Source organism: Erithacus rubecula, assembly GCF_903797595.1.
Source record: "Erithacus rubecula genome assembly, chromosome: 22".
Taxonomy (NCBI): Eukaryota; Metazoa; Chordata; class Aves; order Passeriformes; family Muscicapidae; genus Erithacus; species Erithacus rubecula.
The window spans coordinates 2345318-2366655 of NC_136674.1; the positions used below are offsets into that span (position 1 = coordinate 2345318).

At 40.0% G+C, this 21338-nt stretch overlaps 1 protein-coding gene across 3 annotated transcripts in view; it reads right to left on the reverse strand.

Moving 5' to 3' along the window:
- The window catches only part of BRIP1 (BRCA1 interacting DNA helicase 1), a 90290-nt gene that overhangs the window by 52359 nt on the left and 16593 nt on the right, over positions 1-21338 (reverse strand). For all 3 annotated transcript variants that reach the window (XM_079325178.1, XM_079325177.1, XM_079325179.1), the window contains exons 15-16: positions 6993-7152; positions 6527-6648 (exon numbers count right to left, since the gene is read on the reverse strand). In XM_079325178.1, coding sequence (XP_079181304.1) covers positions 6527-6648; positions 6993-7152 — 282 coding nt within the window. The remainder of the gene's footprint in view (positions 1-6526; positions 6649-6992; positions 7153-21338) is intronic.

The following is a 21338-nucleotide window of genomic DNA, read 5'->3' on the forward strand; positions in this document are numbered from 1 at the left end:
TGCCATTCCACCAACTTGTTTCTCTGGTTTTATGAGAGGAAAAATAGTAATGAAAACAAAGACCATTGGTCACATCATCCAAAAAATTTTTAAAGACACATTCATGTTTAACGTCCACTAAGTCCCCATGTCTTAAGAACAAACAAGCAGAAAAAATACCAGGTGGTCACTCCCTGCTTTCATCTCAAAAAAAGACCTAAAAGTGTTTTTTAAGCCAATCACCCCTCCTAAAAATCTCATGTGTCCACTTAGAGTCTCTCTTCCACCTGAAATAGCAATAATTAGAATTTTTCAGGAACACATTTGCCATCTACTTTCCTCCTGACGAATGCCAAGGAACCATAAAAGTTTGTGAGTGCAGGAAAGTTAAGACATAAAAACCCATTTCTTTTCTTTTACATCTGAAAATTCTTAAATAGAAGCAGCATTGAACAGGGCAGCATTTCAGTCACTTCAAAAGCAGCAACAAGGGCTGGGGGCTTTAAGACAATTAATGCACATGTAAGGACCTGGGTGAGTCACAGAAAAAGCTTCAAACATCCTCACCCCTCCCAGACCCACAACATTTCCATTTATTAACCCTTAGGAAAAGATATTATGGCAAGATTTTTATCATCTTTAAATGTTCCAAGCATTCCAAGTGCAGTGTCAATACATAAATAATATGGAATAAGGAAATGCTTATTTGCTGAATTTTACCAAATTAGATTTTGATGATTACAATAATTCATTAAGGGCATTCTAATGAGTTCATGTAACTAAATAAGGTCACTAGACATAAAAATAACACTTTTATTTTCATATATAAATACTGCATTTCCTTATAAAACAGCAACAAGCCCCCAAACTGTGAATGGGACATGATCAATACTTGTACTGCTCAATTATCATCAGGATGCTGTTACACAGAAATTGCTCAGGTGACCTTTTCTGCCTGAAAATTTCTATGTGCACTTATCAAAACTGCCTTCCTTTGATAACACTGAATAAAAAAAGGAAGCAATCCAGATTTCAGAATTACTCTGTCTCACAGGGGATATGGGAAGATATTGGGATTGAACATTGCAATGGGAATGGAGATATAACCAAAACTAGAGAGTCACCGAGATAGAAAAATGGCACAAAAATAAACTCAATAGGGAAGAACACTGCTGGCTTGTTTCCCCACAACCCAGAAGTTTAAATTTGAGATATGGCTTCAAGCCAAAGTGGCAAATGGCCACTCCAGTGCCCCCTCCAGGGCAGCCTGGCAGCACCTCCTGCCTTGTGCAGACCCAATTCCCCTCACCCTGAGCTCCCCAGGTATCTGATGGCCAAACCCTTCCCCAAATTCTCACTCTGAATCCCATGGGGAGCTCCTGGAACTAAGCACTGAACACTTTGAGCACTGGCAGCTCCAGCCTGTGGCACCCCAGAGCTGGAGTTTCCCTCTCCCAGAGCTCCTGGCACACTCACCCCAGCCCCATCTACTCATCCCAGCCTCACAGGGACTGCAAACAAGGGACTTGATTAAAACCTAATGCAAGCAAAGCTCTGCTCTGGAGAGGAAATTCCATCCATTTCCAGTGAAGCAGAAGTGAAAGAAATCCAGGAGGTTCCCTTGAGGTCCAACACTGGTGCTGGGGCTCAGAGTGTCACTGAGCTTCACTCTCAGAGCCCCAACACACTCTGACAGCAAAGCACAAACTTAAAGGTCACCAGCACCTGCTAAGGACAAGACCAACACCAGAAAATCACTTGGAAATTGTTTGGTCTGGATGGGAAAAGTGAACTGTTAAATGCAAAGGGGAAGTTTGGATTTGCTGGATTGTTTCACTTGGGGAGATATTCAGGGATGGTTCTGTGATCTGGGCCAATATTTTTGTGATCTGTCAACAAACTGACCTTGGCCTGGCAGCAGCAGGACAGAAATGTCACCTGCCTGTGTCCCCTGTCACTCTGAACTCACAAGTTCCCATTCCCAGCCACAGGAATGCTGAGCTCCACATGATCTTACAGCTGCTCCCACAAACTCAGCTCTCAAATCATTTTGTTTTCTTAATTAACACAATTTCTGTATCTTGGATTGTCTATAATCATTGTTAGTTGTGGAAAAGTGGGAAGAAAAAGGCTTTGGAAGTATCTCAGTGATACCACAGCATCTATGAAAGTTCTAGAAATGGTTTTCTGTTCCCCACTTTCTATTTGGAATTTTTTCTCACAGTACTGGAATAAAGAGGAAATTAAAAGTCTTCTATCCCTAAAAAATCCTTAACTTCACAAGGAATTTTCCACTAAATATAATACAACGACCTCCCAATAAAATGTCATTTTCTGTACTGGTTTTGCCCATATTTCTTGATTAATAAGTGAAAATATATATTTTAAGTGATGAAAAGGTAAAATGAAATTAATACAGTGCAAGGGATAATTCCCAACTCTGATTAAGCATAATAATAATTTAAATTAAATGTTAAAATAAAAATAATTTTTTTAGAAATCTTGCTTTTCCTAGAATATGGTAAAAAATAAATTAATTTTTCCAGCAATCACTTATGGAGCACAAGATTCTCTCTCCCTTCAAAGGACACAAAACATACAGGCTTAAAATCTTCCACAAGGACCAGAAATTCAATATTGAAACATATCATTATTCTGAAATGACAGAAATATCTCAATTTGTTGAGACAGGCCAAGAAGAAACTTCAGCCAAACAGCTGCAAAATTATTGTATCATTAAGTTCCATAAAGCCCAGAAAATTGTAATTTTAGTGATGATTTCCTTCATGTCACAAGTCATGATACTGGAAACAAGAAAGGAAATATTCCCCCATAGCAGCCATGGGAATTAATTCCCATTAAAGGCAAACTCCAGCAGTGCCACTGCTCAGAGCTGCCAGCCCTGCACATCTGCTGCTCTCAAAGATTTGACTTTGTGCATTTTCTGCTGGATTTTGGTGGTTCTGCTGGCTGCTCCATGATTAATTCACTCTTCTGTAGCAGGATCAAAAGCATCTGGAGAGGTGGAAGTGCAGAAATGCTCTCTGGGCAAGGGAGCTGCCCATTATCAACATTTGGGAGCAAGCTCTTTATTTTCAGTTCCCCAAGGTAAGAACAGTAAATTATGACTTGAACTAAACAAGTCACACTTGGCTCCAAAATCAGATTTTCCTACCTCTACTTTCAGGTCCCAGAGGTAGGCAGAGGAAATCCTGGTCACAGCCAAAGAAGTAATTTTTGGCTCTGAAATAAATTTTCCTGCTTCACTCAAGCCAAACTCTACCATTGAGAGCACCAGAGCTTTGAGCAATCCTTGAACATTTTCTTTTATATTATTTTGTTTTAGCAACCTGATTCTTCAGCAAAATGAAACCCTTTGCAATAACACAGAATTAGGGGGTTGGCCTCTTTCTTCAATCAGTTTTGTTTATAATTAGGTCCTACTTCTGAGCCTGAATAATTTCTTTCTCCCTAACCCTGAAAAAAATATTTTGGATTCTCCTCTTTCAGTAAACCTAAGATGCAATATGCCTAAAAATGTTGAAGTGAAACTAAATTTTTCTCTTTAAAGCCTCCACAGAAAATCCTGTAACTTATAAATGCCCACAGTTACTTAAGGAATTCAAATATTTGCTATTTAATACCAGGATATGTGGCATATATTTAGCACAAACATGTGGAAAAACTAAAACTGGATATTATTCATCACACTTGACAATGGGTTTCTTGCCCAAGATTGATGTCTGGATCCAAAATGCTACACTTCAAAATATCTAGGAGAAGTTAATTAACAGTATGTTAGCATCAGATAACACGTATGTGGGATTATCCATCTCTGCTTGTCACATTATTTATGTTCTCTAATATTCCAGCTCACTGCTATTCAATCAAGTTACAAATCATAAAACATATTTAGAAAGCAGGTTGATCACAGACAAGTCATATTAGTGGAGATGAGCCAACATCAAACTGCCAACATGAAATATTGCTCTCCAAAGGTCCAATTGCACAAAGGCTGCTGGCTGTGCTCAGTCCTGGGAGAATTAAAGGGATTACTCACACCAGTAAGAGCTCTGGGCAGGAGTAAGGGGTTATGGAATTGAGGCTTAAGAGGACTTTTATTAACCCAAAAAGCAGACATCCAAGTGTTTTTTCATGTAGAAGCTGAGCAGTTTTTAGTGATTTAAACCAATCGCAGAAGCATATAACTCATGGCTACTCCAAGGGAATTGTTAATCATTTGCATTTCCTATTTTTAAAGGAATGTCATGATTAATCATCTTATCAGCTTCCTCCTCTGGTGCCTCTGCTGAGCACCTATTGCTGTCTGAGAGCCACTGATGCACAATTTTCTGTCTAAGCCCAGCCTGAGCTGTGTCACTGTGGTTTGAATTTTATGTCTGTGCTGGAAACTCAAGGTCCTCCCCAGAAGTTCCAGGCTTTACCCAGTTTTCTGCTTCACCTACAAAATCCAAAGGAACACCAACCAACTGCATCACCACAGCAAATGTTGTGACTATTCTCTAAACTTCAGCTGTTCCACTTGGGAATTCCAGTTTCTTTCCTGAGCTGAAAAAGATGCTTAATCTTCCAAATTTCTTTTAGATTTCTACAATATAAACTTTCCCCAGAGTGACCCTCCTTCAATTTATCCTTCTTGCAACTCAGCTGATAAAAAGAGCATGAATCCAGAATTTTTGGGGATCTGACAACCCTAAAGCCTTGAGCAAAACCAAACCCTTTTCAATACAAAGACATTTAAAATAAAATCCATTTTTTCCAGCATCCTGCAAGGAGCTCTGGCATGCAGCAGCTCTGCAGATCTCATGCTGAGACTGGTGCCTGCCCTTCTCTCATCCAGAATTGATCACTGCAGAGCTTTGGGCATTCCCATCTCTAAATAGACACACTCAGGCCTTGAGTTGCTTGCAATTTGGCAGCTACTGTTTCTAGCCCTACTGAAAAATTTAGGGGTTTTCTTCAGTCTAATTAAAAAATAAGAGTTCAACAGAACACTGATTTTTAAAGCAGAGTTATCACAAATGTGCTGTAGTGCCTGTGATTCTGTTATTTGAAATATTTAGTTGAACTCAAGGTAAAATTAAACTAGTATCCATTGTGAAGATAATTCATCCATAACACATTCTTTTCAATCTAATTTTCTATCATTTAGAACCCAAACCCATTGATTTTCAGGAAATCATTTGGCATTAATTGTAAAGTTCCAGCCATACAACAGACAAAGGATTTCCAAAATACCTTGTCAGCACATGCCCCTACAAACCAGCATTTCTAATCCAGAAAAGAGCCTGAATACTCTTTAAATGTGAATTTTTACACTACAGTAGAGTGCATTATATTTCAGTAGGACAAAAAATGTTGTGGCTGAATGAGTGCTCCAAGGAATTCTGCAAACATTGGAAGAGCTGCCCTAACACAGCCCCCCTGGTCCTTGTAGGATGTGGGTTTTTCCCAGCAAGGCTGGAATTAGGCACATGCTGCAGACAACAAAGAAGCCTTTGCTTGTTCACTTAAGCTCAGAACACATCTCTCAAACCAAAGCTGAGTCTGTTTGGCCTTTCAAGTCAAACCTATGATTTTCTTGTTTGATTTGGCATTAGTGAGAACCAGAATCCAGCTGCTCCTGGTATTTATTTATTCTGTGATCCTTCACTTTGTTTCTTGGCTCACAGAGCAGTCCCAAAAGCTCTCAGAGGAACAGACAGGACAGAGCAGTGACAGTGACTGGGAGCAGTGGCACAGACCACTAGAAAGAAAAGCTGTCACAAACTGACCAATAATAAACCTTTTTTTTTTTTTTTCCAGTAAGCAGAAAGCCTAGAAAAATACTTTTCTATATTTCTTGGCTTTCTTTTCCTTCCAGCTCTGAAGTGCCTGCTCTAATGGAACATTATCTGTCAGACAAGCTCTGCTCAAGTCAAAAGGAAGGAAGTGTTGAGGTGGGCAATTACACAGCAGTGCAACAGGATGCTGCTTTCACCACCTCCTGAAAAACACAAATAATTTCAGATTTATTTCACTGGAGCCATTTCAAAATGCTATTTTTACAAGGTGCTTACAAGTGTTTGCCTAAAGTTACATGGAGGTTGAATATTCCAAATAGTGCTGTCCTCAGTCTCCAGGAAGAGTTTATGTTGTGTCATAAATTCATGCCTCAAAATTGCAAGTTAATAAAGCAGCACAAGCTTGGAGAAGGTTTCCAGTTCCACTCTGTGCTGAAGTGGGACACACAACTACACTAAAGAAGGCAATGGGATTAGAAAGGTGAGATAGTGCAAGCAGTGGGACACACACAGTTCTACTGTGAAATAATAACATAATTCAACACTCTTTATCTTTTCACCTGCAATAAACTGTCTTAAAGTATTATTTAAAGCTGCAGCACCTCTTACCTGTGCAAGGTAACTCAAAGAATTCAAATAGGATGGAGAGTTCAAAGCTGAACATAGAGAAAAGGTATTTTGTGCATATTTAGTGTTTTAAAGATGACATCAAAATCAAGAATAGCTCTGAAGTGATGTCCTACCTGCAGGTCCTTCACATTTGGGAAGGGGATTCCAATGGTCACAACTGCCCTGGCATTCTCATCACAGAAATCCAGCCCCTCACTGACCTTCCCTCTGCACACAGCTATCAGGAGAGCTCCATCTGCAACAGGACAGCAACACACTGATTATTCCAGGGAGAAGCTGAGGATCAGGAGGAACTTTCATCAAAATGTTTCAAAGAGCTATAATTATAATATAGTATAATACTCTGGCTGGAAAAGGTAAGTGGCCATAAAAATAAAAGACTTGTTAGAGGGATGAGAATAACTCCACTTTGATCAATAATATTCTGATTTCAGCCACCATATAGCAAAATAATTTTATGCTATATAATACAGGGATAATTAATTATGCAAGAACAATGTGTATCTACAAGGAAATGTTAAACCTTGAATTTTACTTGAAGAGTCTGCATCACCTATTTTGAATGGCTGAAAAATGTACCTTTTTCTCCTTTACATTTAATTGCATCATAGTAGATTTTCAGCAGCTCATCAAAGTCACTCTTGGCCCCTCCCTGGGGCTCTGCAATGACTGTTTTAACATCCTCCAGGTTCCTCCACAAGCCAGTGTGCATCCAACGATCCTTTAACTTATCCAGCATCTGAAAACCAACAGAGAAATCCATGTCAACCACAGGAACTGCTCAAATGAAGCACACAAAGCCATTTCTTTTAGTGAAGTTATATTATCCAGTTTTTTATTTGTAAATGTAAGTTTTCCTACCATAACTTCAGCTGTGCAGCATTTGGGGCATTATTTTGCTAATGAGAAATAAGACAGATTTTTGAGTTGTCAAACAAAACTCTCTAAATTTATGACAGTGGCCACTAAAAAGCAACTTGTGGTATTCCTCAAAGTAAGGGAATGTCATCCAAAGAAAAATGGAAGTTTCCTGGTTTTTTGATTACTAAGTAAGATCAGAAACAAATCCCAAAATAATTTGAAACAAGCTTTCATAGCTTAGATTTCCAGAATATTTAAATACTTGAAAGTTTACATAGAGAAGTTGGGAGGGAAAATATTGATGCAGGATATATCAGTCTCCTCTGCTCCTTGAAGAGCCCACCTAAAATTCTAAAATTACCAAATCTGAACTGTGCACATTTCACTCCAAGTCAAAACATGTTCAAATCTCTGAAGCAAATCAACTTTTAATGCAAATAGTGAAAATGTTGCATTGCAGAAATCAAAGTTTAAAATTAGCACAGTCAGCTGGGTGAGGATCATTTAGCAAATGCATCCACTTCAACATTGAATTTTCTCAAGTCAGGGAGTAAAAAAGTCCCTTCTTGAGCTGCAGGGCCCTGCCCTTGAGACAAGGGGAAGGCCAGAAACCCATTCCAGAGAGAGCCAAGGAGCCCTGGGTCAATGGACAGAACTAAATCCTGTATTTCACCTTCTGCTGCTCACTTACTCCATGCACTTACTGAGGTTCACATGTGAGATTTAAATCACAGATTCTGCAATAGGGGCTGTGCTCTTATTGTGTCTGCACTTCCCTCCACTCCCCTCCTGAAGACTTTTCCATATTTTGCTCCAGGCTACACAAACTGCTCCATCTGGAAGCTGCACTTGCCCTGCTTCATTCCTCCAAAAGCCACAGCATCCCCTCACTGCAGCCCACTTGTTTCCAGTGCACTCCAGCCAAGATCCCAGGATCCTGAATGGGGGATTGTTACCAAAATCATCTGTCCCATGGCCAGATTCACAGTTTAAGTGCTACTGTGAAGCACAACTAATGACAACTAATTGTTGTCACATTTGAAAATTTATAGGAAAGGTTACAAGGCCCTTTGAATTTTTCATGTCCTCAGCATTAAAGATGTGAGCTCATGAAGAATTTGGATGGGTTCCTCACTAAAGGGGACAAATGCTGTTATTTGCAACTTTCCCTGCTCTGTGCCAGCCTCTGCTCAGGGAATTACTCTTGCTTTACTACTGATGTGATCATTAGCAAGCACAGAGAGAGTAAATGATGAGTATAGGAACAGTTTCCCCCACACACAGCTGGAGCTGCAGAATAAATCCTCTCTGCTAAATGTGTCTGTCCTCCTGTCTGTCCCCTTCCCTCCCAGCTCTGCCATTTCCTGGCAGCATCCTGTCTGTAATCTCTTTTTCTATAAAGGTTGTAATCCTGTGACTGAGCAATGAGTGTCCATCTTGCCATGCCAGCCTGCCACTGTGGCCTCAGTTCTTGGATGTGATGTGGAGATAATTCTGGGAAAGCAAAGAATCAAACACATTACAGCTCTAAGTACATCCATTTGGAATCTGCCAGGGACTGTAACATCATTAACTGCCCAGATTTCATTCCTCCTGCTGTGGAGCTGGGCCCCACTCAGCAATCCCTGCTGAGCCCAGGGAGAGAACACAGCACATCTTGGGTAGAGCTGAATTTCACATTTACATCCACAAAATCATCCAGGCTTTGACTTCTAAGGGTCACTCAGCCCTGATTTTCTCCTCTCATCCCACCACAGGGTATTTCTCATCAACACACCCCTAGGAGATGTTCTTGCCAGAAGGACAAGATTCCTTACAAAAATTCCTTAATCCCTCAATCCCCCTTTCATTCCCAGTCTCTTTCCCTACCAGTCTCTCCCTTTCATTCCCAGTCTCTCCCTTTCCCTCCTAGTTTCTCCCTTTCATTCCCATATTTCTCTTGTATTTGAAAAAAGTCAAATTTATATCCAGAACTACAAAGATGGCTGGAGAAAATCTTTATCCAAATTCTTAAGAAAACATCTTTTCTCTTTGTGGGTTCCCCAGCCCCTCCAAGCAAGTCTCTCTTAGACCAAGCTTCAGGTTTCTTGTTTCATTGACAGCAACCATCACAAGAGAAAAATCTGTGATTTTGATGGGAGTATGGGAATTATTTATGAAATCTTTGTCAAGAATGGAGCAATTCATTTAATTCACACAACAGCTATTATCTCTTCCATTAATGGAGTTTGCTAGATATGGAAACTTTCCTTGTATCCACAAAAACACAGGACCATGGCATGGACAGACACTAAAACAACAAGAATTATGGAGCTGACTGAATACAAATAAATAAAATATAGAACACACACATGCCTCAGAAGAGCCAGGAACCAAGTGCGGGTTTCTCATAAAAAATTATTTCACTTTGGGTTGGAAAAGTGCAAATGGGAGCAAGATCCAATGCCAGGAATCACAGGAAGGAACCATTAATGCCCCCAGCCAGTCACTCCTCCTACCCAGGGGAATAATAGTTCCTGCACTGGAAGGCAGCCTGTGTATATTTTATTAAATCCCTTAAAAATGGATTCTCAAATGGTTTATTAACAAATGGTCTTCCTCCAAGAGAGCAGAAAATCTTGTTAGAAAGAATCTGTCATCTTCCTATGCACTGAGGGATGTTTACTGGGATAGCTTTTCCCTTTTATTCCTTCCTGCCATTTAAAGCCACTGTAAGCTGTGATCCATGAGTGTTCAGCTCTCCCTTCTGAAGCAGTTTTTGAATTGTTTGGAAGTTTGGGGATGGGGGGAGCTATTTTCTCACCACCTCCTTCCATTGTTGCACTCCCAGGCCAAACCCTCCTGTGTGTGCCCACAAAGGAGAAGCTTTGCCCTTTTCCATTTGCTGCTCTGCTTTATACAGTGCCAAAAATCACATTAGCCCCCCCCCCCCCCCCCAGGTCATGAAGCAAAGTTAAATGTATTTTACCCTAAGGCAAGTTGATTGTAATTTCCACCATTGGATCAAACTTGGAGATGTGCTTTTCCTGTAGGATCCATCACCTCCTGACAGGGAGTTGTGGAATAGAAAATACCAGAGAAAAGGTCTAACAGAAAAATTCTGACTTCTTTTGGCTCTTGTCCTGCTAATTTCTTTATATAAAATATTCCTTAAATATTTTAGCAGTGATTCACATCATGAATGGATCACACCTTTTCATTAGGGAAAGAAAGGTACCACAAAAATAATCCAAAGAGTTTGGGGAGGCAACAAAACACCTAAAAATATCCAAGGATTCTCTAGAGCAGTACAGAACAAAAAGGATAATGACCTAAGAAGCACCTGACAGCAGAGTAAAATAGCTCTGACTTCACTGGGTTTAACAACCCTTAGAAAATAAAAATAATTATTGCAATTGCATTGTGTCCTTGTGCACCTGTAAAACAACAAGCTGTCCTTTTCCCCACACATTTATACAATAACTGCACAAAAAGTATTTCAAGGTGAACAGAACTTACACAAACATTTTGCAACCCTTCTTAAAAATCTGCCATTATATTCTAAAACAACCCACTTCTTCAAACTTTACTTTTTTAAATCTTGGTTCTCTGCAATGATATGAAGCTGCACTTTTCATTGTTATTCAAATATTCAGGTAGTTGGAGGGAAGAAAGGGGAGAGCCATTAGGTTTCTCTTAATAAAAATCACAGTATTGGCACCAGTGTTAGTGCAAAAAGTCTGAGCTCCCCAAGGGAGCAGCATTGATCTAAAAGCCTTTTCCCTGTGTTTGCTCCCAGGATTTTCTTTGTGAATAAGCACTGCTTCAAATCCAAGTGTGTCTCCAGTGGGCTGGAAATGTGTTTGAAGGGTCAAACAGAAGTTCCACAGGCAGGAACAAAACTCCAGAGATGGCAGCAGGAGCTGCTCCAGGCTGGGTTCCCTCCAGAACTTGTTCTGGTAGAACAGGGGACACAGCAGGACAAGATCCAGCTGGGAATGAAAGGAGAGACTGGGAATGGAAAGGGAGAGACTGGGAATGGAAAGGGAGAGACTGGGAATGGAAAGGGAGAGACTGGGAATGGAAAGGGAGAGACTGGGAATGGAAAGGGAGAGACTGGGAATGGAAAGGGAGAGACTGGGAATGGAAAGGGAGAGACTGGGAATGGAAAGGGAGAGACTGGGAATGGAAAGGGAGAGACTGGGAATGGAAAGGGAGAGACTGGGAATGGAAAGGGAGAGACTGGGAATGGAAAGGGAGAGACTGGGAATGGAAAGGGAGAGACTGGGAATGGAAAGGGAGAGGCTGGGAATGGAAAGGGAGAGGCTGGGAATGGAAAGGGAGAGGCTGGGAATGGAAAGGGAGAGGCTGGGAATGGAAAGGGAGAGGCTGGGAATGGAAAGGGAGAGGCTGGGAATGGAAAGGGAGAGGCTGGGAATGGAAAGGGAGAGGCTGGGAATGGAAGGGAGAGGCTGGGAATGGAAAGGGAGAGACTGGGAATGGAAAGGGAGAGGCTGGGAATGGAAAGGGAGAGGCTGGGAATGGAAAGGGAGAGGCTGGGAATGGAAAGGGAGAGGCTGGGAATGGAAAGGGAGAGGCTGGGAATGGAAAGGGAGAGACTGGGAATGGAAAGGGAGAGACTGGGAATGGAAAGGGAGAGGCTGGGAATGGAAAGGGAGAGGCTGGGAATGGAAAGGGAGAGACTGGGAATGGAAAGGGAGAGACTGGGAATGGAAAGGGAGAGACTGGGAATGGAAAGGGAGAGACTGGGAATGGAAAGGGAGAGACTGGGAGGGAAAAGGAGCCCCTGGCACCAAACTGGGCTCTCATCCCCCCACCCATGGAGAGTGTCACAGATTGCCAGTGCTGCTCTACCCATTGCTCTGCAGTGTTTGTATCTGAAAACCCTTCAATTCAGAGACTGTTGAGAAGAAATGCACCTCCCTTGTTTTGCCACAAAATGTTTCCAACCATTTGGGCTGCCTGCAAAAAAACCAAGTATATTATTCTGTATGACAGAAAATTCTGCATCAGCTGCCTCCTCTCTTCCTTTCAGTGAAAATGATATAAAAATAAAAACTCCCCATACACTCTGACAGGTCCTGCTGCAACTGGAAGCTCCAGGCTGGAGGACATCACATTTTCCACTCAGCAATGCCCTGCTCATCCCAAGGCACAGATGTTTTTATCATGGCTCATTCCAGAGGAATTTTGCATTCCCTCTGAAACCTGCCAGGAGGAGATTTGCTGAGTCAGCTGCTCACCTACAGCTGGAAGTTTTTGTTCCAATCCCTCTGGTCCCAGGAGAATCACCTGGATGAATTTTCTACTTCTATTATGAAAGGATGGAACTGTTTTTCTATTAGTGATAATCCTAAAACATATTCAGTCATTAAATCAAGGTATTGCTTTAAAAGAGTGGCCTTAAATTCCTGTTATTCCAAAGGAATCCTGAAGAGTGGATCTGGCTTCACCCACTTTTTTTGGCATTCCAAGTTCCTATTAAATTAATTTCTTCAAGGATTAAGATGATTTGGAAAAGTAGAGAATTAGCAGAAGTTATTTAATAGTTCTTGAACTAAAAACTTAAACAAAAGGTTAAAAGTGAATGGAAAGGGAACAACAAAAGGAAGAAAGGAGAGAGGAATGAAATGGGAATTAAAGATTGAAGGGACAAGAACAAACTGCCTGGAAGGATTGGTGTGAAAGGAAATTGAGTTTCCTTCCAAAAATAGGAGGGAAAATATTTGGGCTAACTAACCAAGAAACTCCAATGTCCATTATCCAAATAATTGAAATCAGTTTGGAACAGCACCTTAGAACTATTTTAAAAATCACCATAATAAGAACAAAGTCCTTTAACAAGAGTAAAAGGGAAGAAAAGTGAGCAAAGAATCCCAACCACATTTATCACAATCACCAAAAAATATTCCCCACTTTGAGAAGGACTAAAAGAATATTCACCTCTGGGCCACAAGTCATTTACCCAACAACAAAAATAATTTACATTTCACCTTTTCTTCTTCATAATCACCCCATACACTTTTTCCAAAGGTCATTTAAATCATATTTTTCACTCCCAAAAAAAGAGAAAAGCCTCAATTTTGCTCCACACTCAGAGATTTGCACTGCTCTGGGCTGGGACTCCACCAGCCAAGAATAACTGAGGCCATTGAATTATTTAAAGCAGTTGTTTGCACTCAATTAGATTTTCATGAAAGGTTAAGCAAGAGACTGATTCACAGCCCCTCCTCATGTTTATGGGAGGATATTTCAAATTCATTCATCTGAATGACCTGAGCCAATACAAAATATAAACACAATTTTTCATTTAAAAACAAAAAAAGTATTCAAATTTCATTTTCTCAGTTTCCAATTCTAACAGATTTAATTTCAAGAAAACATGAAAATATTTGTGCTAAAATATTTTATTTTTGAAATAAAATTTACTTTCAAAATAGAGCTTTAAATTTAAATAGGAAACTGGAGAGAAATACTAAACATCCATATAAATACACATGCACAGGGGTAATCTTGTCTTTAAGGACCAAAAATAAATTGATTTAATGCAGTATTTTAATGGAAAGCCACACTTGAAGGTTATTTTTATCAAGTAGAATCTCTACCTGCTTTCTTCTGCACCTTTCCCAATTATTTATTAAATCAGGGAGCATCACCCAGCAATGCAGAGAAAGGTTCTGAACCTGCCAATTCCAGGTGAATTCCTGCCTGATTTCCTTTCCAAAACACTCACAAAGTCTCTGGAATGAAATGCTCCAGAAGAGCAAAATAGAAAATTATTTAAAAAATAAAATTAATTCAAGGGGCTGTGCAGGGAGCTGAAGCCATGTCATACATTTATTGTGATATTTTACATTTCTCCCAGAATTCTGAAGAAAAATCAGAATTGTCCTAACAGGTGCTCATGGAGTTTGTCCTCCCCATTTCCCTGGGAAAAAACTGTCCTGGACTGGAAATCTATTCCAGATTTTTCACTTAATCTGTTTCTTCACAGCAGAAAATGAGTTTGAAAGATAAAACTTTAAAACCATGAAGGTTTAATTTTCATGAATTTCCATGGAAAAAGTGTCTTTTTAAATTGAGAAGTACTGCACTTATTTTCTCAAGGAGAATTTTAAACAAACATGAAATAAACTCAAGTATTTAGGACCAAGGATGGTGTTGAGATCCCCACATATGGTGGGAAATGTGGGGTAAAATCTGTGCTCATCCACACAGACACTGCAGAAGAAATAAAAATTAAAAAAAAAAAAGGAAAAAAGAAAATAAATAAAGCTACTGTACAACACAACTCCACAATTCAGCTAAATCCTGACCATGGTGAAAAACTCTGTATTATGAACAAGATTCTGATCACCATGTGCACACTCCAGCACAATAAAAAGTGAATAATTCATCATCATTTTCAAAGGCAAAGTATGCATCACTCAGCTTGGGGCAGCACAGGGGATTTCACTGCAGCCTTGTTCTTTGGGGACAATGACAAAGTGGTGCTCAGCAGCAGCAAACTGAAGCACTGAAGTGTGTTCCATGTGCCATAAATCAACACTGCAGCCACAGGATGTCTCTCTGCTCCCAACATTCCATCAATTTTTCAATAACCCCCTTAAATAATGGAAAACGTGAATGGTGACAACAGTAATGAAAAATGAAATGTTTTGCACGCCAAAGGCTTCACAATAACACTGTTAATATGTTGCTTCTGCAGCTAAAGTTGATTTTTAATAGAAATTTTCTCCCAAAAAATGCAACATTTTGCCCCCCAAACAAGCTGGAGAGTTTGTTCAGTCCCATGGCAGCTGTTTAGGAACAACCTGGTTCAAACCAGGGTTTCTTTTGTGGTTTTAAACTTAACCAAGACAACAAGTTCTGTGTTCCAGGCACTGCTTGTACATCCACCCTAGGCTATCATTACACCTTCCCATCCCAGGGAGGGAAAACCCTTCATGCAAAGAGAGCTCTCAGAAAAAAGAAAAAGATTTTTAAAAGGATGGTTTAAATCCTGGTTTGGATAAAAAGGAAAATGATGAACTGGTCATGGATGAAGTCAACATCTCCACTGCTGCTCCTCCCCAGCCAGAAGCCAAGCTCAGTCATCTCTGACCTCTTTGTTTTTTCAAAATAAAGGGAAAAAAAATAGTGCAGGGTTGTCATAGTGGCACATGAGCCCTGGAGAACTGAGCCTCCCCCAGGGCACAGGGCTGGGATCTGCCAGCCTGGCAGGGACAGCTCTGAATCCCTCTGACCCCCCCTAGGCCATGGCCCAACAGCAAATCCTTCAGTCCCCCCACCATGCACATGACACAACTCTAAAGAAAGAAATAAATAAGTATTTCTTCCAAGTACCCAATTCAGTCTCTTCTCCCTCCTTTTCTTCTGTCCTCCTAAAAAAAATTAGAAGGAAATAACAGGCTTTTCTGATTCTTAGGAAAGTAATTTCTCACCTCATGATCAAAAATAGGAAGTAAAAAATGAAAACAAAGTTTTTACTGTAGCACATTGCAAGTTGTTTTGATATATTTTTGCTAAAAATCAGTTCATTACTGAGCTGTAAAATTAAACAAAATGCAAGGAATATTCTAAAATACATCACTCACTAATTAAATGCTCTCACACAGGAGCTTGCTTAGCCTATCTGGAGGTAAAACTGAGGAATGATTTTTCTAATTTTCTAAGACACAAGTTGATGGATCCCAGACCTTCCAACGATTTAGAATTTCTCTGAATTTAAAAAAGCCCAACTATTCTTTTTAATACATTTAATATATAGATTCTTGTATGAGCTGTTACACTGCTGATGCACAACATGCTCCCCAAATAAATCCTTCCCAGTCATTTTCTCTCCTATCTGGTGTTTTTCACACATGAAGAAATCACATCTCTCCCAAATCAGGCACTGAATCTTTCACAGCCAAGGCAAAGGGACCAAGAATTGCAGGTTGTAAATGTTCAGAACAACATTAATGTTCAAATAACCTGGCCAGGATACACCTTCTTAAGAATAATGTTGCTTGTGGAAATTATTTCCCTGTTCACAACTGCTTTCTTCCCCTTTTATTAAAAACTCCTGAGGAAAAAGACATGCCCAGTGTTATTTACTATTTATCCCATCATTCAAAGAGTGCAAATTTCTTGAATGTGAAAACTCATTTTCAATGCAGTTCCTACTTAAATAGGAGGAAAAATATGCAAGCAGCAAGTGTTAATTACAAGGGAAATTGGAGCATGTGTTAACGAGCTACAACAATTCAGCTTGCAGCACTTTGACAAGTCAGAGCTCACAAGTGAGAAACAATAATAGATTTTTCATTTATTTTCCTGATGCTGTCTGCTCAGGGTATTTAAATTAGCAGTGTAATAAAATATTAAACTGCCCAACTCTCAGGGTGTGAAATCCACAGGCCAAACACTCATCTGCCAGCATGGCAGATAATTTTTTTAGACATAATATCCAATAATCTGCCACGACTGTCGCTCTGGATTGGATTTCAGTGACGAGCAGCAGCAGCAGAGAGGAGCTGCTCTGAGTAAAATGCAAGTGCCACAGGGCACCTGAATTATTGCACAGCCTTGCTGGCCACCACAGCAGTTCAGCAAGTCAGGAGCAGAGTGTTTGCTCACTCTCTGCAGGCTGCAATTCAGAATGAGAATGTGGGACCCAAGCACAGGTGGGAATTTGCTCTGGGCTGAGGAGAATGTTCCAGCAGGAGGAGGAGAAGAGGGACAGCAAAGAGTTCTGTGCTGCTGAGGCTCTGCACAGCACCAGATCACAACAGGGCACTCCTTTCATATCACCTCACCCACATTTCCAGTCACCCAGAATATTCACCTGAGTGCCTCTCCAGCTCTTTGGGTAATTCACAGTCAGGCAGAGCCAGTTAAGGATGCTGCAAACTCACACCAGCAGCTTCAGAACATCAGCACAGTGAAAAAAATCAGCATTTTTAAAGGAGGATCTTTATGGATTCTCCAATTACAGCCAAGCACTGGAAAATATATAAAAAAAAACCCCAGAAACATGAAAATGTTTCATCCCTGAGACTGAAAAGAAAAAAGGATGATCTTGGAATGTGCAATATCATCTCTTCCCTTGAGCTGTCTCTGACACTTCTCTGACCTCCTGATGAGCCACCTCAGTTCACAAAGCCACCTGGAAACTAACTGGGGGAAAAAATGAATAAAAAAGGATAAAAACTTTTCCTCTGCTCAGGAGATCAGACAGTAGCACAAGAACTGTCACAGGGAAAGGGGGAAGAACCTGCTCATCCAGCCACAGGCTCCTGGATCATCATCTCCTCCAAGGTCTCAAAGCATCTCTAATGTTTGGATTGTCCCTAATTTCCCAAAATCACTCCATAATTTGTACATCTATGATCCTGTTATGCTATTTAAGAAGGAAAACACATTATGCAATTATCCAGATTGTCAGTTATCATCCCCCAAAGATAAATTTTTATCTTGGCCTGCTGTTGGTAACCAAGCAGTGGGGAAAAAAACTAAAACCAACACCAAAAATAACAAACTTTGACAACTCAAGGTCAAAAATTCTAAATCAAAACCTTCTAATCAATCATTAAAGATTAGGAGAACTTCAACCAGCCAACACTTCAGTTATTTCTTTGCAGAATCCAGCACTGCTCTGGCTGAGGGTTTGCTGCAGCCTCTGTAATTGCACAAGAAATGATCCTGCCAGGCTGTGAATTGCCAGCTCCATCTGCAAATTTAGTTTGGCAGGCCTGGATTGAACTGATGACATTAAAGATAAATATTATATACCTGCTTCTACAAAACCTCTCATTCCAATTATTTTTGTATGGAGTTTATCATTCCTTCTGTCACTGGTTTTTTTTCTATTTGAAGCAGTTTCACCACAGTGCCCAAAGCAAATGTTCTGAGGGAATGGTTAAAATCTTCCCTCTCACACAGGGATTCTTACAGACATTTGTACACCCAAGTCAATGGGAAAAGCAAACTGCAGACTTCAGGAATCACATGAAGATTTACAGGAGCTCTTGAAGCTCTCAGAAGGTACCTCAGATAATTGTATTTTTGGATGACTGTGAGAGCCTCAATAGCAAGTGAGTTTATATGGCTGATACTGAAATGATGGAAAATAGAGAATTGAACTGAAAGTAGATACTCTATATGATTAATGAGAAAAAAAAAGCCCATAAAACATTAAGAAGCTGAGATAAAGTTCAAAAAGAAAACTACCAGTGCAGAGGAAGAGCAAAAAACAACAATGAAGAAATAAAAATAGACAAGTAAAATGAAATTCTATCTGTGTTTATCAGGTGCAAATGTTGAAATGAATAATTTGGGAGCTTTTTTTAAAACACATTTTCCCCAAATCATGGTCCATCAGACAGAAATCACTTCCCTAAGATTTCCATCTGTCCCTCAAGCCTCTGCAGCTTTGGGGGCTCCTGTCACTGTCACAGCACCACTGCAAACACACGAGGCCTCTGCAGAGAGAAAACCTCTCCCTTGGGGCAGAAAGCAAATGCTGGGCAGAAAGTGAGCATCATTATTAATTTACAATTATTTTGTAACTCACTCCTGAAATGCCAGACCTGTTTAAAGGCATCTTCCTTTCCATCCCAGGGATGCTGAGCATTAGCTGCAGTCACAACATCTAAAATTGGATAACACATTTGCAAATTCTCATCTCCTGTAGCATTTTAACTGTGTTACATTTTTGTACCTGTGTCAATTATATTCTCTAACACTAAAATTATGCAGAAAGTTCATGTTGATGTAACTTTAAAGAAGAAATTTCTGTCATAAATGACATGAACAGATCCCTACACCCTGAAAATATTTACACACAGGAGTAAATTTCTTCTTCAAAGCCTCCCTACAGCTGTCAACAGGAACATCAAGGAGAATATTACTCTTGATGAAGCATATAATACAGAAATACCCAACAGAAAAAGTTCAGCATTTTTATGAAACTTAATAGATAATTCCTCAGAGTTCCATCTGTGGTGCAAAGAATGATTTTCCTATTTCATTTCAAATTCACCTTTTAATTGCAGGAACCTAATGGTTTGCAATTTTTCCTCCTTGTACATAATACAAGCAAAAAGACACTGTGGAATGTTTCTCTCTTATCTGGATATTGTCATTTTACTGTCTCAAACTTCTAAAAACAAGCTTTTGGCTGGGGAGGAAATCAGTCAGCATCAGACCTAGTGGGGAAACCCTGCACTTGCTCAATGTCTGTGGCTCTTACACAGTTCCAGATGTTCAGAACATTAATAATGCACTAACCCAAAACCTCTTTTTGAAACTTTAGAATGTGCAAATTGCATTAAAACCTCTTTGCCCTCATTAATGGTATTGTTACAATCCCAGTACTCTGGAAAATGTTTTTTGGCATTTGTTTAACTTGGTGATATTGCCATTTACTCATTTTAACAGCCAGTGCTCAAATCTTAATGCTTTTAATAGGCTGGGCTAAACAGACTACCATCCTTTGGAAATTTATTGAAGTAATTTATTAAATAAGTAAAAGTTGTCTGAAAGCAGCATTGCTTTGTTTTATTGATGGCAGAAAAAAATGGGTTTCTCATAATTTATTTACAAACCCATGTTTCAGGAAAGTTTCAGAAATGAATATTGCCTTTTCAGAGTTCTATTCACTGTTTGTTACTGAAACACTTCTTGAAAACAAGAATTTCTCCCAATCTCATGTATCTCAATAAGAAAAGGCTGTGTCTGAAATGCAGAAGAGCCAGACATGGAGAATTAATCCTGAAATGATATCCCTCCCTCAGCCATATTTACACCAGGCCAGGTTTAAACCCATGGACACAGCCTGAGGTTAAACTCAGCTCCCTCCTCTTGCTTCCAAAAAATTCCCCTGAAGCTGAAGATTCTCAGCCTGTTGGAAGCAGCTCCACCCTGCTCAGAGTTAATTAATATTGTTAATTCCTGCCTGGCTGGAGCTGTGGGAGGGTGCCAAGAGTGGTTTGTCAGCACAAAGGCAAACAACACCAGGCTGAGACTCCTGTGCAGGTTTGGTGGATAGCTGACACAGGCACAGGGAGCCAAGCAACAGAGAGAGGAGTCCCAGCCCAAAGGGATTTGCTGTCACCCAAGCCTGGCTGCTCCCACTCCAGAAAACATCATCAGCCCAGAGAGCAGCAAAATGGGATGAGACTGACAGAGCCTGAACTCTGTGCAGCTCCCACAGTTATGAGACAGATAAAAACTCAGCTGTGAAATTCAGCATTAGCTGCTGTGTGTCAGCACTACAAGCTTCCCCCAAAACTCTCAAGGAAAACAGCCAGTGCAATGCAGCATGAATCATTTATATGCTAATTTATGTTAATTGTGGTCATGGAATAGTTTGGGTTGCAAGGAACCTTTAAATGGGATCCAGTCCAACCTCCCTGCAAGGAGCTCAGGTTTTCAAGCAGAGAATTCTAATCAGTTGCTAAGTTTTCCTGCTGAAAACACTCATTCAAACCCTTTTCAACTACAACTGTAAAAATTTTGCTTCCAGGTAATGACACCTCAATTAGCAGATCCAAATTAACCAACAATACCTCAGAGAACACAACAAACCAAACCAACATTAACATCATTGTCCAAAGCTTCTTCTGTTATGAAAAAAAAAAAAAAAAAAAAAAGCTACTAAGAAAGGTCAGTTAATTCATCATGATGGATTATCACTAAAATTTATAAGCATTAGCATTTTTCTCCTTGCTGGATAGCCTGACTTTGATATGACACATATTGAATGAATCATCCAAGATGCAGGCACCAGGCAAGATATATCTTAATGCAGACAGGTTGGCAACATGAGCCCTAATGGGCCTTATCTTAATCTTGTTTAAAAGCATCTTAGATTTCTGAGCAATCTTTTCACCTTCTGATATTCTCTTTTATAGAGTGTTTTTTTGCTGGAGTTGCTACTGATTTTCACATAAATGCATTTTTGTTGCATAGTATCACCAGTTTTAGGAGCCTTAAAAATGATGGAGGTTTGGAATTTACTGAATGTTAAGATGAAGCTGGTTTTTAAACAAGTCAGTGTGCCACAACTCAACAATGACA